Source organism: Cetorhinus maximus, chromosome 2, assembly GCF_964194155.1.
Source record: "Cetorhinus maximus chromosome 2, sCetMax3.hap1.1, whole genome shotgun sequence".
Lineage (NCBI taxonomy): Eukaryota > Metazoa > Chordata > Chondrichthyes > Lamniformes > Cetorhinidae > Cetorhinus > Cetorhinus maximus.
Window position 1 is genome coordinate 28956056 of NC_135880.1, and position 18143 is coordinate 28974198.

Consider the following 18143-nt stretch of genomic DNA (forward strand, 5'->3'; position numbering starts at 1 on the left):
ATTCAAAATGGAAAACCGATTAGCAAGCGGGACCCCAGTGGATGCCTGCTCTACCTGCCTGGCAGTCACCCATTACCTTTCTGCCTCCGTCTGGTCTGGTCTGACCACCTCTCTGAATGTGCTATCCACATCGTTTTCAGCATCGCAGATGCGCCACAGCGACTCCAGCCACTGCTCGAGCTCTGAAAGCTCAAGTTTCTGCAGCTGGCAGCACTTTCTCCACATGTGGTCGTCTAGGTCACCAGTAGTGTCCACTACTTCCCACATATTACAGAATAGGCATTCCACATGACCGAGCTGCCCTGCCATGTCTTAACTTTACTTCCCTTACGCTAACTTCATTTTACTTTGGTTTACTTATATTACATAAAGTTACTGGCCTTAACCTCCCCTTATTCCTAATAGTTTTTACTCAAAACCGAATAGCTACTTGCTTATAAATAATACACTTTTCTAATTTACAGATATTTAAAGACATTCTCTAAGAGCAGTTCGTTACCAACCAATGAACTTATGGTTTTCCTGTAAAGTTACTGTTCGATTTTTTTTTTTCAAACTCAGCTCTGAAGGTGAGGATTACACCCAGATCCGTTCCTGCTCAGCTGCTCCTGTTCCTGATTTAGAATAATTCCTAAGTGTACCACACGTCTTTTCCTGGTGCACCAAATTCCCACGTAAGCCTAATTTGCTACTCACTCGGTCTCTGTCTCACTCCAGCGTAGTTGCCTGTCTGCTCACGGCCCCTTTCTGACTGCTAACAATTAGTAGTTTGAAAATGCTCCATTGATCATTCTATGTAAAGTTATTATGGTTAGTACTTAAAGCCATTACTTCTGACTTCTCCATCATTACCTGTTCGAAGCAGATTTGAGGCTGCTTCTTTACCGAGTGCCAATGGTGCATATTCCTGGAGGATACTGCATAGTTTCTGTGAAGAACTTGACCAGTTATTCCTTGCATGTTGCCTGCGTGAAGGATCCATGCTGTAAATATCTCTGAAGTGTATCCTACAAAGCAAATTAAAGCACAGATACAAAGCGTTTAACAATGCAATCAGCCTACTTCCAAATTTCTGCACAGTTATTGAACCACAGTTGGTAACGGGCACAAATTTAATAGATCGTATACAGGTAAATTTGATTTGTGGCCAAATTGAGCCATTTAATTTTATTCTATTCTATTCACAAATGCAGGAATCCTTCATCATACAAATAGCAAAACTGCTACTTTTTTAATCATATAACTTTACCCCAGCTGGTGCCAGATAGCATTATAATTTCAACTCCTACACTCATGATGCTAGCCAGTATCCATCATTCTCTCCTGTATCTGCACAGTAAAGATTGCTTTGAACACTTTCTCATATGAGAGTTAACAACCCACCCTGACATAGTTACTACTGACTCTTCAATCTTTTCACCACATGGTCGACCTTAATTCCTCTTTTCTCAGCCTTTTTAAAATCTCCCCGTCCACAAAATCTCTGCTAACTCAGCTGCTGGGTAAGCACATTAAACTTTCAGCCTTCACCTCTGCAGTCAGTGGCAAAGGTTATCAGGTCATTATCACATTAGCTGTCCGCTAGTTTCTTGTTTCTTGTTTCTTGCAATGCAACAATGACTACGCTTAAGAAAAAGTACTTAATTGGCTGCAAAATGCTTTGGGGTGTCTTGAAGTCCTAAAAGCCGTTATATAAATACAAATACTCCATTTTATCATATGCCTCCTTCAAGCTCATTTCCCACATAATCACTGGGATGAATTTTAACCTCCAGAAAGGGTGGCTCTCAAAAATCTCAACTTGACCCCAACTTATCTCCAACGCACCCACTTCTGGATTTAATGGAGGGGCAGCCAGCCTGCTCTCAGGATGAAGTTTAGTAAATTAAATATTCTCATGAGGCTGGTAGCTTCTGATTTAACCTGCTTTGTAGGTTTAACAGTCACCGGCTGGGCTTCCCAGGTTTTGGGAAACCCAGTAGCTGAAGGGAAGCAAAAACATCTTCGGGGAGCAGGTAAGTGCTTTTTTAGCACAGCTTGTGGGCCAGAGAAAGTAGGAGTGCTTCTCCACCATTAGGTGCGTCACCCCCATACAAAAACCTTGGAATCTGAAGAATAGACTCACCCTATCAGGATCAGGCAACCCTTCCACCTCCACCTCCCCAAGTGTTGAGTTTTGGACTCCCCCAGGTCAAGGATTAGATCCTTTCTCCATGCGGATCAGACCTCCCCTAAGCACACTCAGTCCCAGTAGCCAACTCCCTACTTGCTCATGTGGCTTCCTTCAGGGTCCTTTCGCACCTGACTAGAAGCTAAGTCTGTCAATTAGGTTGGCTTCCAGGTGGGGAACCTGTCGAGGAGATAGGTCTTACACTGCGGCGTTAAAACTCCTTAGCATGCGAGGAAACATGGAACATTCCTAAACTCTTTTCCTCCAACTCCTCACCCCTCCTACGCAACCAACCTCTGTCAATATTGAAGCCATTAGCTCCACATGTGCACACTTCTTATCTGCTCTGACCATGGCTGGAACTTTCCGATCCCCTTGGCATCGGGCATCATGGCCAGCACGAGCAGACAATATGGCGAGAAGGCCAAAAATTAGTTTCACGCCATTGTGAAACCAGTTTGCAATCGTCCGCTCCATCCGTCAACGGTGGGCCGCATTTCCCACCACCGCACGTCTGGAACATCACTTTAATACATCTGCATATAATTATAAGTCCTGCTCGCTGGAATCATCCCCTTACTCTGGATCATCCGGGCACGTTGCGTGTTTCACAACAGCATTTAAAAAATGTGCACCTGGTAAGCTGAACTTTGAGGGGACTTTGGAGATGAGTGCACACTAACGTTGCACAGCACTCGCGAGGGTCACCCATTTGTCTTCAAGGAAACGGCGCTGCAGGCGAGGGCACAGGCAAGTCGCTTTTTCCCGGTTGACTGACAGTACGGTGCCGGGGCAAGGGCTGCACTGCGTCTGGGGTGAGTTGTTGGGGGAACGGCAGCACGGTCTGATGGTAGTGCACAAGCACATGTGGCGGCGGGGGTGGGGGGGAGCGGCCATGCATTAGGGAAATCTCATATATAGTGACCATTCCTCTGCAGCTGAGACAGTTCAGTCACGTTGACATGCTTGGAGTCGGGCCTCTAGCTTACCTGCCCACTCAAGCAATACAGAGGCATCAAAGTGCCACCAAATGCACCAGAGTGTTTCACCCCTCGGGCACAGACTGCAAACTCATGAGCATTTTAGTGGATGGCAGAACAATTGGATGATTGGGCAAGTTGTACAATCTCCATGTGAAAGCTGGCCATGGAGCAGTCACTGGTGGAGGTGTTCACAGCCCCCTGCAACGTCTTCATTCAGTTTTGGACCAGTCTCCCCCATGGTTCAAGCTAACAGTGCACCCTTGCAGTGTGGGTTAGGAGAATGCCTGTGCCTGTGCTGAGGGCAGAGCATACAGTCTAATGGGCAAAGCTGCTGTCAATCAGAGAGGGCTGGAGGTGGGTGGGGTTTCAGGCAGCCTTGCAGTGCACTTAACTCTGGCCTTCCAAGTGGTGGCTAGCACTCTCCAGGATGCATTAAGGGGTCTTCAGGCTTAACCAGGACAGGTTATTAGTACACCCATCCTAACCTACGTGTCTCTCTCTTTCATCCTGCAGGAGGAGTACATCAGGAGCATGGAGCCTGGTGAACTAGCTGTATGCCTCGCGGCTTACAGGGAGTGGAGACGAAGAAGAGACCGATGGAGGCACCTGGCCGAGCAGAAGGAGGAGCAGCACCCTTAAGAAGAAGGGGTGGCTGGGGCTCCTGCGCACGCCGCTGAAGAGCCTCAGCAAGCCGTCACAGGTCAGTGCTCAGCTAGACCTAGGGTCTAGACAGTGCTTGTCGTTCATGCAGATGATCGAGAACCAGTGAATTCGCTGAAAAATTTGCATATCCAGGGAATTGGTGGGTCACATCTGCCACCTGCTGCGGGATTTGGTGCCACGGGCACATGGAGGGCATCCACTGCCAGTGGCAGTGAAAATGACGGCGGTGTTCAATTTTTACACCAGTGGCTCTTTTCAGGGCTCCACAGGTTATCTCTGCAGGATCTCGCAAGCCAACACACACAGGTGCATCCAGGAGGTCACGGGCACCATATTTGTGAAGGCACACAACTTTGTGCATTTTGCCTGGGATCAAAAAGCCAGGAAGCCCTTCAAGACCACACTGTCACCAGGCACAGGTGCTGATGAGATGGGGGGGCCAGCTGCACCTCAAAGGTGCTGGGAGCACACAGAGAGAATGACGGAACTCTCTGCCGCTGGCCCAGGACATTCTAGCAGCAATGACAAACCCCATCGAGGTGCAGGCATGACTGCTGTGTCCAGTGACTGTGAAGGTGCACCATCAGTGTGCTGGGAAGGTTGTACAAAGCACAGAGAGGAGGCCCTGGAGTGAGACACTTCCCTTTATCTTGTGCAGCAACCATAATTTCACATCTAAGTGACACGAGCACTGCTCATCATAACAAGAAGCCATAGGCAGGGAGACATTCTTGGGAGTTTATTTACAATAGTGAACATTAAATGCAAGTGATTAACACACATGCCCAGGCTTCTCCATTCTGCCTTGCAATCTGAGGAGTGCAGCGTATATCCCTTCCTGATGTTCCCAAGCTTGCCTTTGCAACTCCAGCAACTGAGGTATAACCGAGTCCAGAGGCTCCTCATCTGACTCGGACTCAGCAGATTTCTGGCCTCTGGCAGTTCTCCGAGTGCCGGAAACCTGGGAAGTCCCTGCCACTGCCTGCTGTGGATCAGAGATTGCAATGTGCTCATCAGATTGTGACCCCGAGGATACTCTAGAGTTAGGTCCCACCGAGGTGTATGTCTCTGCGCTGGTGGAGGCTGTGGGTGAGCGATGTGACGGGTCTTCAATGAGAGTGTCATCAGATTCTTTTTCTCGAGCTTGACTCGAGGACCTGGGTTGTGGACCCGCTCAGCTGCTTCACAGCCGTGCCTGCGAAAGCAAGGAGAGATAATTAGTGCATGACTGTGGAACAAGGGAACTCACTCACAGCATAATTGTCTGATGGATGTTGCACTGCTGGCTCCTCACTTGGTTGGGCACCGCTGACCTCATCATCAGCACAGGAATGGTCCAGATCATCACCCGCCTGTTGGATGATTCTATTTTCAAAGTCTGTGAGGACCTTGACTTCAGGCAATCCTCCACCAATCTGTGACCTCTCCCTTTTGTTGTGTGCCAGCTTGTCCTGCATGAACACAGATGGAGAGTGTAAGCAGGACGCCTGCCAAGAGAGATAACAAGGATACCTGGCATGTGTGTGAGTGGTGAGTGATGCCATGGACGGGATGAGGAAATGATCTGCAGGGTGAATGAAGGTGTGGGAGAGTGAATAGTGATGTCCCTTGACCTGGCAGTGAGGGAGATCCCTGTGGATGTGTGGTGGGCTTGTGAGTGTGTGAGTTGAGAGCGATGAAAAGAGTGACTTACCCTGGCAGAACAGAGGAGATCTCTTATCCCCTTTCAGCACTGGGTGGCTGTCCTTTTTTGCAAGTGTTGGCACTGACCACCACTGACCCCATACCCAAGCTGGATTGGTGGGTGACCTTGCTTGCTGGTCTTCACCCAGAGCAGGGTTAGAGGACATCATGATGGGCTTCCACTGCGTCTAGTAGGTGCTCAAGGGAGGTGTCACTAAATTTGGGGGCAACATGTTTCCTCCCTTTGGCAGCCATCAGCACCCAGCAGCTTCCTATCCCTTGAAGAGTTCTAGCTCTGTGCAGGGGTGGCCTTTAAATATGGTGCCCGGTTTACTGAAGGCCTGAGGTGATGGTGGGGCAGGGGAATCAGAGGCTGGCCCGCCAGCGACCCAGCGTGTTTCCTCGGAATGAATCAGTAATGAGGCGGGATATACCAGGAATTGGACGATACAGCGTGAAAAGCTGCCATTGTGGCCGTGGGTAAAACATCCTTTTTCCCACTCGCCACTTCACTTAGTGCAAATCTGGGACAACTCCGCCCCATATCTCTGTGCTCAGCCTCCTACTGGTGGTCATTCATTGCACTAGAGGAAACAGCTCCCACCAAGGTTTGCTGTCAATTTCTAAACTTTCACACCAATCACCAACCACCATTGGCTCCCTCCTTCCTATAAATCATCTGCTTCATTTGCTCCCTGCCTTTTTGATGACTAATTTTTACTTGTTCCTTGTGCTGTTGCACTACATTTTGCTCAGTTATAGGGCCACATCTGTATTTCCAAGCAAAGTTCACATGTTATGTTTTAAATTGACCATCCTCTGCCTGGATACCATATTCCTTAAGATGCCTCACATTTCCAGGTTCACCCAGCAATGCATGGATATCCCCATCTAGCTTGACACATTGGCCAAAGCTACCGAGGTGATACACTTTGCTTTTCCACACTATCTCACGTAGCGTCTAAACCCCTCACTTCCTCCTTTACTCACTCAATAATGTGCCAGTTTGAGTGAGTTTCAAACAGCACAAAAAAACCAAGTTTTGTACTTTTCTGCTATTAACCAATGACAACCCAGTCAACCGCCTCACTAAAACTCCAAAGATTATTTTACAATCTATACTCAGCAATGAAATTGGTCCAAGCTGACCACATTCTAATGGATCTTCTTTTCAGGCCTTTACACTTTTGTCCATGAATCAACTCTTCTCAACCTCTAACATAATAAAAATTTAAATATCACAGGTGCTGCAAATCTGAAATAAAAACAGAAAATGGCGTAAGTGCTCAGTAAGTCAGGGAGCATCTGTGGAGAGAGAAGCAAAGTTAACATTTCAGGTCAATGACCATCCATTGGACTTGGAAGGTATTGCAGATGAAAAGCTTATAGCAGGTACTGAGCCAGCAAAAAGAGAGGGAGTAATGAAAACATGAGAGATCGGTGACCTGATATGAGGAAGTGAGCAAACTTAAAAGAAAAGTTATTCAACAAGAGAACAAGTTTGGCTGGGTGGAAGAGAATAGTGGTGAATGGAGACCGGTTAGACCCTTGTTCAAGACGAGGTCAGACACTGCTAAGTTTTGAATCTTCCCAACTCCCTCTTTTACCACACTATTTTCAGACTTTGACACAAAACTGTCAGTATTTTAGATGCCTTTTAAATAACTATGAGAGATGCTAATCCATTTGGAAGAATTTCCATTTAGCTTTCTTTACAAATTCCAACAACTCTGGTCACCTTAATTCCAAACAAGCTTTTAAAAAAGTTTTTTAAAAATTCTTTCACGTGATGTGGGCATCGCTGGTTGGGCCAGCATTTATTGCCCATTCCTAATTCCCTGAGAAGGTGGCGGTGAGCCGCCTTCTTGAACCGTTGCAGGCAATGTAGTGTAGATACACCCATAGTGCTGTTAGGAAGGTAGTTCCATGAATTTGACCCAGAGACAGTGATATATTTCCAAGTTAGGATGGTGTGTGGCTTGGAGCAGTAATTGCGGGTGGTGTTGTTCCCATGCATCTGCTGCCCTTGTCCTTCTAGGTGGCAGAGGTGGTGGATTTGAAAGGTGCTGCCGAAGGAATCTTGGTGAGTTTCTGCAGTGCATCTTATATATAGTGCACACTTCTGGCCATTGTTCATCGGTGGTGGAGGGAGTGAATGTTTCAGCTCGTGAATGGGGTGCCGATCAAGTAGGCTGCTTTGTCCTGGATGGTGACAAGCTTCTTGAGTTGGAGCTACACTCATCCATGCAAGTGGAAAGCATTCCTTCACACTCCTGACTTTTGTCTTGTAGATGGTGGACAGGCTTTGGGGAGTCAGAAGGTGAGGTGCAGGTCAATGGGATTAGTGGAATAATATTTCGGCACAGACTAGAAGGGCCGAATGACCTGTTTTCTGTGCTGTAGTGTTCTATGGTTCTATGGTTCTACGGTGAGTTACTCACCTCAAAGTTCCCAGCATTTGACCCACTCTTGTAGGCACAGTGTTTCCAGTTCAGTTTCTGGTCATGCACTATGTGCATTCATTATTGGAACATATATATTTTTTTTAGGAAACACACTGAGCTGTATGATGAGTGCTGATTTCTCTTTAATGATCCACTGAATTTGTTTAAAACTAAATGTTTTTTGTGGTACACTTGTGGTGCAGCTGTTCTAGACATTATTAGTTACTAATAAATACCGTACAGAATGTCTCTACTTTAAAAGATGATACATAGGTCTCACCTTCAGAAGGAGTCAGCTACATTACCTGTTAATTTGGAGCTGCAATTTATACATGCATCTTGACCGCTCAGCATATGAGTCATCTGCGCAACTTATAAAAGTTTTATGGTAATTGCTCATTTTAAGACTAACCTTATGGGCTGAAGCCTGTAAACACTGGGAATGCAGTTTTCATCTAGCTTGTACCACTGCCGAAGTAGCCCAATAGCTTTCGCAAAGTCTGCTGCAGAGTGAGCTAGAGGGTCATTCATGTTCTGTGTCTGTGGGATATGAGCAGACAGGATTTCACTGGCACCAGTGTCACAGCTTTCTGGCAACTCCGCATTCAGTGGTGTTGAATTGTTGGTCAGATCAGGTTGTCCACAGTGAGATTCCCCATGGAATCCAGAACCCTCAGTCCGAGTGTGGAGTTCAGGATTGTGATTTTGATGCTGACGTTTTATTGTCTCCATTTTCTTGGCACCAATGGAGTTCAAAATAGCTTCAAAGTCATCTTTAATTATGCTGTCGGGAAGGAAAGGCGAGTCGTGCTTTTGTCCAATTAAAAGCTGCAACAACAAAAGAAAGCCTCATTGTACAGTAGCTTCATGAACAATTACTTTCAAAATGAGATCCAGGGCTAACACCCGAAGCAAATCATAGATGAAATTCAATTTGTCGAATAATGCTATTAAATACTAATGGATCTCCTCTGTCATTGTTAACTATACGTTATTTATCTTCCTCAATATGAAAAAGGGATTTGTGACTGAAATCACATTGGAATGCAAAACTGTAAATAACCTTCGTACAGTACAATACTGAATCACCTACACTGTGTGCAATCTCTATGCTGCTTTGTTCTTTCTCTGAAGGGAAAGGATAACATTTCTCAACATTTCAAAAATTTCCAGTAAATTGAACATTTTTAAAAGTACCTATATACTATTAAAACCTTTGTGTTGAACACATACTCCCTATCAGCAAACCTTATTCTCCATTGCTATAATTTTTAGTGACAGGTTTCAGTCAGTATTGACAACATAAGTTATTATTCGATTTGAGTATGTCAACTAACATAACATAGTTGCAACCTCTGACTATGACGAAGCTCTGTGGAGCAAATCTCTGATGCCTCTCCCACATCTTACATATTACAAATAACTATATATAATAAATATAATATCTCCAACAAATAATTATGTCATAATAATCATATTCATCAAGTGACTGCGGGGAATTGACCATTCTCTAGGTTACATTATATTACATGTGTTATGATAGTAGCAGTTACTCAACTAACATTAACCTGGTATAAACCAGCTATGTGTAAAGGTTTAGAAAAAGGGATTCCAAGCTTGTTTTACATCACCAGGGACAACTTGGACCTACCAACCTGGTGTCATTCTGAGCAGGTTCTTGTAGAATTTTCATGAAACCATTGCCAATTGTCATAAAAACCCATCTGGTTCACTAATGTCCTTTAGGGAAGGAAATCTGCCATCCTTACTTGGTCTGGCCTACATGTGAACACAGACCCACAGCAATGTGGTTGACTCTTAAATGCCCTCTGAACAAGGGCAATGAGGGATGAGCAATAAATGCTGGCCTAGCCAGCGATGCCCACATCCCATGAGCAAATAAAAAGAAACAGGGCCAGAACAATTTCTACACAGAATACTTACAATAAAGCTGGAGCCTTCTGATGCTTGGCATTCCCTAAGCGTCTCAAGATGTAGTCGAGCCATTATATGGTTGTCGCTAATTCCATCTTTCACTCCCCACCTGAGGTCAACCATCATGAAGTCATAACCCCTTTCTTTGCAATAAGTGTTTAGTTGCGGGTACACTCTCTTCATTAAGGTGTTTCTTTCATGTTCTGTATCTGGAATTTTTTAAAAATCTAAGTTATTAAAATTTTGGCCCAATTCATATAAAAAAAATAATCAAAATGCTCCTAAATTGAAACATTTCATCAACAGCATTCCGGTGGGAAGCTAATACTCCCGAACTGTACTGAGGGAATGCTGCATTATGACTGATGGCATCCTTCAACTGAGATATTAAAACAATGCGCCAAACTTTGAAGCAAGAGATCAATAGAATTTTTAACACCAGATGGTGGTTAGGAAATGGAACACCATACCAGAAACTATGGTAAAAACAGAATCTAAAATAACTTTTTAATATTTGAAAAAGAAAATTTGGAAGTGTATGTGGGAAAGGGTGGAGGAAAGGGATTAAATGAATGCTCTTTTAGATATCTTGTATGGGTGCAATCATCCAAATAGCCCGTTTCCCTGCTGTAAAATGCTATGATTCTATGAATGGGTGGTTCAGCTAGGTGTTTTAAAATTGTACTATAAAGGGTCTGAAGGATGTTTTTCATTTGAATTTTGTACATTTCTGTAAAGTGCATTGCAAAACCAAGTAATGAAACCTAAGACAGTTCCACCAGTTTGTTTTTGACTAGCATCTATTAGCACTTGGCACAATATTAAATTCTCAATTGACAAGTTTCATTATACAAATTCCAGTTTTCTGGCAATATCTTATAACCTTTGATTTGTGCCAGCAACAGGAATAAAAAAAAACTGGACAATTCGCTGTAGGTCTAGATTTTTGCTGAGGCAATTACATGGTCTGTCTCACTACTCGTGGGGGCGCAATTTTGACTTTCTACGATCGTGTAAAATGAGTGAAAAGGAATCCGCGCATCGTTTTATATCCCTCACCATTCTTTTGTCCTTTGACTTCAGTGTAGTCAAATTTTGTGTTTTTGCTAGTGTAAAAATGTGTCTCAGAAAGAATTACCTTTGTAGCCACCACAAATATAAATCATAAACCTTTTCTTCTTGGGCGAATAGGCTATATTGATATTTCCTTTCATTATTTCATTTACAGGATTGTTATCTGTTGAAAGGTGGTTTTCCCCTGCTTGTGGGCACGGCAAACATTTCGACACTACCATACTCGGTAAGTTGGAGGTTTTCTGAGGTTCCTGTCCCTCACAGTCGGTTGCCTGCGATGTCGGACTTCGTTTTGGACAGTCAGCTACGGACACGCATTGCTTATCCTCAGAACTTGTTGAGTCTGCAGCCGCAGAACGAGTTGAGACACCAGCTTCTGAAATTTCTGTCTGCCATGGTTCTAAACCCTGCTCTTTTTGCAGGTCCTTGTAAGAAGCTGACACCAAACTATCTACCCGACTGACAGGATCAGCTGGTAATGAAAATGGTTTATTGTCATCCCGCTGGCTCATTTGCTGTTTCAGCTTTGTTTCTCCAAGGTGTCTTAATTCATCCTGCAGGCTAGAGGACAATAATTGTTCACAATCATCAGCTGGACTATTCTGGAGCCGAGGTGATATACAGCTGCCAGGCTCAGATAATGAAATGTCATTTGACTGTTAAAAAAAATACAATTCAAAATAATTAGATTGATAGGACTTTGCTGAACCATTAATTTTCATTCATGAGCAATAAAATTCTAAACAGTAATTAATCAATTTTAAGTTCTTCCTGAGGACAGAAGAAATCCCATTCTGAGATTGAGTGAGCAACAAGCTACAAAAGAAAGATTTACACAGGGTTTGCATTCAGTGGGGTGGATCCTATTAGAACAGAAGCTGGATGCCCAGAGATATGGAACATTAATATACCTGTGTATTGTGTTATAATTCGTTGTCAATTCACTGAGTAAAAGAGGAATCTGGAGCCAGTCTTTCCTTAATATAAGTTTATTCTCAAAATCCAGAGAACTCAGACTCCCTTCTTCTTCCCCCACCCCCTGCACAGGCGGAAACTGGTTTTTATATATACTTAAGAATAGTGTCCTAACCTTTCCCCAATTAGGAACAGTTGCTCCCACTTACAAGTAGAGCATGCACTTCATTGTGACAGGATTGCAACATTAACATATTGTACCGTGGATCAGTTCTGGTCAATATTGCCGTACAGTCAGAATAATAGTTTAATGTGCTATATGTAAACACTGTATTACAATGAGATAGATTGAATACTTAAATCCTGATCAAGTGCCATGACAATTAACAGATAATGACGCCCAGTTTGTGCATGGCTGATACAATGGATACCATGAACTTGAAATTCCATGAGGGTCCTCCTGATCCCCTGCTGTACCTCCATCGGGAGACTGGAGGAACCTCCAGTGTAAAGGCTGGAAACACCTGTCAATGCTATTTCTGTGAGGGCTCCGGCAACTCCCACCAAAGCTACAGCTGGGGACTTGGGGGTGTCATAGTAGAATTTCTAAGCCAACTATTTTCAATATTAGCTTTAATGAAAACAAAACACTAATGTACAAATACCTGGCCCATGGACTTTACTCATGTGACAGCAAATGTTGCTCACCGCCACCTGGTTGGAAAAGCTAAGTAGACGCCTTAAGTCACCTTACTGTCGATTGTGCATCCAGTCATATTTGGCATTCATTTATTGTAAATCTGTGAAAGGCTGATTTCTACATCAGTCCAGGTACATAAGCCATTAACTAGTCAGAGTTGGTTGGCTTTAAAGCTACCAAATTAAACTGGGACTGATAAATCATTCACGGGAAAGGGAAATGGTGTCTTTAAATAGTTACATAAATTATTGGGATTATATTATATTACTCGCAGTAAGTGTTTCCCATATTAACCTGTCCCAGTTGCAGAAAAGTCCTGTTACTCCCTGAATGGCTTCCATCGTCCTCATTTACTGTTGACTCGCATTCGTAACTCTGAGTAATCTTCTTCACGTGCCGATGATGCAAGTGATGCTAAAATGTAAATCAAAGAAAGACATATTGAAACAAAAACAAAAATCGCTGGAAAAACTCAGCAGGCCCGACAGCATCCACGGAGAGGAAGGCAGAGCCAACACCCTGAGTCCGGCTGACTCTTCATCAGAACATATTGAATGTATGCAAATACCAAGTCTATAAAATGAAGAAAACATTAAGATAAAGGCAAAATACTGTGGACGCTGGAAATCTGAAGCAAAAACAAAAATACCTGGAAAAATAGAAATGAAGTGGAATATAAGCTGGTTGGGGGCAGGGGGTGGGGGGGAGGGGGGGGGAGGACAGGTAGAGCTGGATAGAGGACCAGTGATAGGTGGAGGCAAAGAAGAGATTGCCAAAGATGTCATAGACAAATGGACAAAGGGGTATTGATGGTGGTGATATTAGCTGAGGAATGTGCTAATGGTGACATTAAGGGTAAAAAGCAGGACGAGCAAGTGGCAGATAGCCCTAGTGGGGGTGGGATGGGGGGAAGGGATCGAAATAGGCTAAAAGGTAGAGATAAAACAATGGATGGAAATACATTTAAAAATAATGGAAATAGGTGGGAAAAGAAAAATATATATAAAAATTATATATATATATAAAAATTTATAAATTATTGGAAAAGGGGGGATTGGAAAGGGGGTGGGGATGGAGGACAGAGTTCATGATCTAACGTTGCTGAACTCAATATTCAGTCCGGAAGGCTGTAAAGTTCCTAGTCGGAAGATGAGGTGCTGTTCCTCCAGTTTGCGTTGAGCTTCACCGGAACATTGCAGCAGGCCAAGGATGGACGTGTGGGCATGAGGGCAGGGTAGTGTGTTGAAATGGCAAGCGACAGGGAGGTCTGGTCATGCTTGCAGACAGACCGAAGGTGTTCCATAAAGCAGTCACCCAGTCTGCGTTTGGTTTCTCCAATGTAGAGGAGACCACATTGGGAGCAACAAATGCAGTCGACTAAATTGAGGGAAGTGCAAGTGAAATGCTGCTTCACTTGAAGGGAGTGTTTGGGCCCTTGGACGGTGAGGAGGGGGAAGTGAAGGGGCAGGTATTGCACCTTCTGCGGTTGTATAGGAAGATGCCATGGGAGGGGGTTGAGGTGTAGGGGGTGACAGAGGAGTGGACCAGGGTGTCCAGGAGGGAACGATCCCTGCGGAATGCCGCCAGGGTGTTGAAGGGAAGATGTGTTTGGTGGTGGCCTCATGCTGGAGTTTGCGGAAATGGTGGAGGATGATCCTTTGAATGCGGAGGCTGGTGGGGTGATAAGTGAGGACAAGGGGGACCCTATCATGGTTCTGGGAGGGAGAGGAAGATGTGAGGGCGGATGTACGGGAGATGGGCCGGACACCGTGACAGGTTGAAGGCCCTGTCAACCACCGTGGGTGGAAAACCTCGGTTAAGGAAAGAGGACATGTCAGAGGAACTGTTTTGGAAAGTGGCATCTTCAGAACAGATGTGATGGAGTCGAAGGAACTGGGAGAATGGGATGGAGTCCTTACAGGAAGCGGGGTGTGAGGAGCTGTAGTCAAGGTAGCTGTGGGAGTCGGTAGGCTTGTAATGGATATTGGTGGACAGTCTATCACCAGAAATTGAGACAGAGAGGTCAGGGAAGGAAAGTGTCAGTGATGGACCATGTGAAAATGATGGAGGGGTGGAAATTGGAAGCAAAATTAATACATTTTTCCAGATCCAGACGAGAGCATGAAGCAGCACTGAAGTAATCATCAATGTACCGGAGAAAGAGTTGTGGGAGGGGGCCAGAGTAGGACTGGAACAAGGAATGTTCCACATAACCCATAAAGAGGCAGGCATACCTGGGGCCCATGCAGGTCCCCATAGCCACACCTTTTATTTGGAGGAAGTGAGACGAGTTTAAGGAGAAATTGTTCAGTGTGAGAACAAGTTCAGCCAAACGGAGGAGAGTAGTGGTGGATGGGGATTGTTCGGGCCTCTGTTCGAGGAAGAAGCGGAGAGCCTCAGACCATCCCAGTGGGGGATGGAGGTGTAGAGGGATTGGACGTCCATGGTGAAGAGGAGGCGGTTGGGGCCAGGGAACTGAAAATTGTTGATATGATGTAGGGTGTCAGAGGAATCCTGGATGTAGGTGGGAAGAGACTGAACAAGGTGAGAGAGAATGGAGTCAATATAGCAAGAAATGAGTTCCGTGGGGCAGGAACAGGCTGACACGATCGGTCTGCCGGGACAGTTCTGTTTGTGGATTTTGGGTAGGAGGTAGAAGCGGGCCGTCCGAGGTTGGGAGACTATCAGGTTGGAAGCTGTGGAGGGAAGATCTCCAGAGGAAATGAGGTCAGTAACAGTCCTGGAAACAATGGCTTGATGTTCAGTGGTGGGGTCATGGTCCAGGGGGAGATAGGAGGAAGTGTCTGCAAGTTGACGCTCAGCTTCTGCGAGATAGAGGTCAGTGCGCCAGACAACAACAGCACCACTCTTGTCAGCAGGTTTGATGACAATATCAGGGTTGTACCTGAGAGAACGGAATGCGGCAAGTTCAGAAAGAGACAGGTTAGAGCGGGTGAGAGGAGCAGAGAAATTGAGACGACTGATGTCATGCCGACAGTTCTCAATGAAAAGATCAAGAGAAGGTAAGAATCCAGAGGGAGGGGTCCAGGTGGAGGGAGAATATTGGAGGCGGGCAAAAGGATCTGTTGAACGGGGAGAGGACTCCTGCCCAAAGAAGTGAGCACGGAGACAAAGGCGGCGGAAGAAGAGTTCAGCATCTTGCTGAGCCTGAAATTCATTGAGATGAGGGTAAGGGTATGAAACTGTGTCCTTTGCTGAGCACTGAACATTCAGCATCAGGGAGTCTGGTGAATACACGGCTGGGGCTGGGATTGGAAGATGGGGTGGGGACAGAGGGACAGGCAGGGGTGGAGGGTCCTGGATGGGTGTTGGTGTCGATGAGTTGTTGGAGCTTGCGTTCCTTAGCACCTGAAAGAAAGAAATAAAGTTTCTTGTTGAGGCGTCGGATGAGACGAAGAATAAAATGAAACTGGGGGCAAGGACAGCTTAGAGATAGGGTGTGTCGGTGCTGCTGGAGGGAGAGGTCGAATGTGTTCATATGGCAGTGCATGGCACTGAGTGTGGATCTCAGGATGTGACGAGAATAGCAGTCCAACACTGGGAAAATTAAAGTCACACATACTGTGTTTTTGAAACCTTCATGAGGTTTTCTTAAAACATTTCTTAAAATTCAAATATTACCCCCCCTTTCTTGTATTTTTCAATTGATTTTTGTCACGAATATGTGCTATATGGAATAAATTTGATATCTCATCGGCTCGTTTCATATATTAAACATTTTTTTAAAAGGTTCATTTCAAACGGACACAGACACTGACTTAAAATGGCTGCCAATTTGCATTTGTGGAGATGCAAAATCTACAGAGAACCCGACAGAAACAATGGCAACCCTGGAGGTGTGAACAGCTCCTTCCTATCTCATCAAGATGGAGGATCGATCATTCAGGTGTTAACAGTTGGGACATTAAAAAACAATTACCTTGGTTAAAAGAGACAATGGCTAAAGATCCCCCAGACATGGGCAACCAATTTCCTGCTGGAATTCACAATTGAATGCTTTGAACTGCTGTGACTAAACCAGAGAGCGGTCATGTGACCCAGCTCTTGTGTGTAACTGCTGGATTTTTAAGCAATATTCTCGCTGCCTGAGAGAGCAGCTGTCTTTTGCACCTCTCTCTCTCTCTATTCCATTTAAGCTTTGAACCCTGTTTTGCTGAGTTAAAATCATGTCTACATCCCAACAGCAGACAGAGACTCTCTACTGAAAGTCACTGGATTTCTACAACAGTGTCTCCAGAAGAAAAGGGATACCCAGCCATGACTTTTAACTAACGGTCTGAAGTAGCATCATGTTGGACTCGAAATGTTAACTCTGTTTCTCTCTCCACAGATGCTGGCTGACCTGCTGAGTTTTTCCAGTATTTTCTGTTTTGATTTCAGATTTCCAGCGTCCGCAGTATTTTGCTTTTATTTCAACTAATGGCCTCAGCTGAAGAACCAATGCCTCTGAATACAATCTGTGAATCTTTACTGACTTTCCTTTTTTAAAATCTGTACTTAAACTTGGCCGAGTTTAACACCTGGTACTCTGTAAAGTTGTAATTTTTCTGCATGTTTGGAGTTTAAGTGTGTGATTGCACCCGTTAGTGAGGAAGTAGGACACAATTGTACATTCTTAACATTTTTAATAATTTATCTGGGTGGGTTTTAGTACAATAAAATTATCACCTCACATGCTTAACTCAGGATTACCTGCCTGGCTTAATTACAAACTGCACACAGTCAAGTACATACCAAGATAAAAGCGAAATACTGTGGATGCTGGAAATCTGAAACAAAAACAGAAATTGCTGGAAAAACTCAGCAGGTCTGACAGCATCTGTGGAAAGAAAGACAGGGTTAACGTTTTGAGTCCGTATGACTCTTCTTCAGAACTAAAAAGAAGTAGAAATGTGGTGAAATATATACTGTTTAAGGGGGGTGGAACAGATGAAGCTGGAGAGATTGCAAAATATGTCATAAACAAAAGCTCGAAGGGGTGTTGATGGTGGCGATACTGGCTAAAGGAGGTGCTAATGGTGACATTAAGAAAGCAGGATGAGCAAGTGACAGATGACCCTGGTGGGGGTGGGGTGGGGGGAGGGGATGGTGTGGGAGAAAATATCAAAATAGGTTAAAAGGTGGGGATAAAACAATGAATGGAAATAAATTTTAAAAATAATAATAGAAATAGATGAGGAAAATGTATATATAAAAATTAAAAAATAAATATTTGAAAAAAGGGGATCAAAAAGGGGTGAGGATGGAGGAGAGAGTTCATGATATGAAGTTATTGTACTCAATATTAAGTCCAGAGGGCTGTAAAGTGCCTAATTGCAAAGCGGTCACCCAGTCTGCGTTTGGCTTCTCCAATGCATTGGGAGCAGCGAATGCAGTAGACCAAATTGAGAGAAGTGCAAGTGAAGTGCTGCTTTACTTGAAAGGAGTATTTGGCCCCTTGGACGGTGAAGAGGGGGGAAGTAAAGGGGCAGGTGTTGCACCTTCTGCGGTTGCATGGGAAGGTGCTGTGGGAGGGGATTGAGGTGTAGAGGGTGATGGAGGAGTGGACCAGGGTG

At 44.6% G+C, this 18143-nt stretch overlaps 1 protein-coding gene across 1 annotated transcript in view; it reads right to left on the reverse strand.

The window, feature by feature from the left end:
- The window catches only part of LOC144689893 (uncharacterized), a 171333-nt gene that overhangs the window by 134625 nt on the left and 18565 nt on the right, over nucleotides 1-18143 (reverse strand). The window contains exons 5-9 of the mRNA XM_078557388.1: nucleotides 12862-12981; nucleotides 11017-11608; nucleotides 9888-10087; nucleotides 8356-8771; nucleotides 853-1007 (exon numbers count right to left, since the gene is read on the reverse strand). Of these exons, the coding sequence (XP_078413514.1) occupies nucleotides 853-1007; nucleotides 8356-8771; nucleotides 9888-10087; nucleotides 11017-11608; nucleotides 12862-12981 (1483 nt within the window). The remainder of the gene's footprint in view (nucleotides 1-852; nucleotides 1008-8355; nucleotides 8772-9887; nucleotides 10088-11016; nucleotides 11609-12861; nucleotides 12982-18143) is intronic.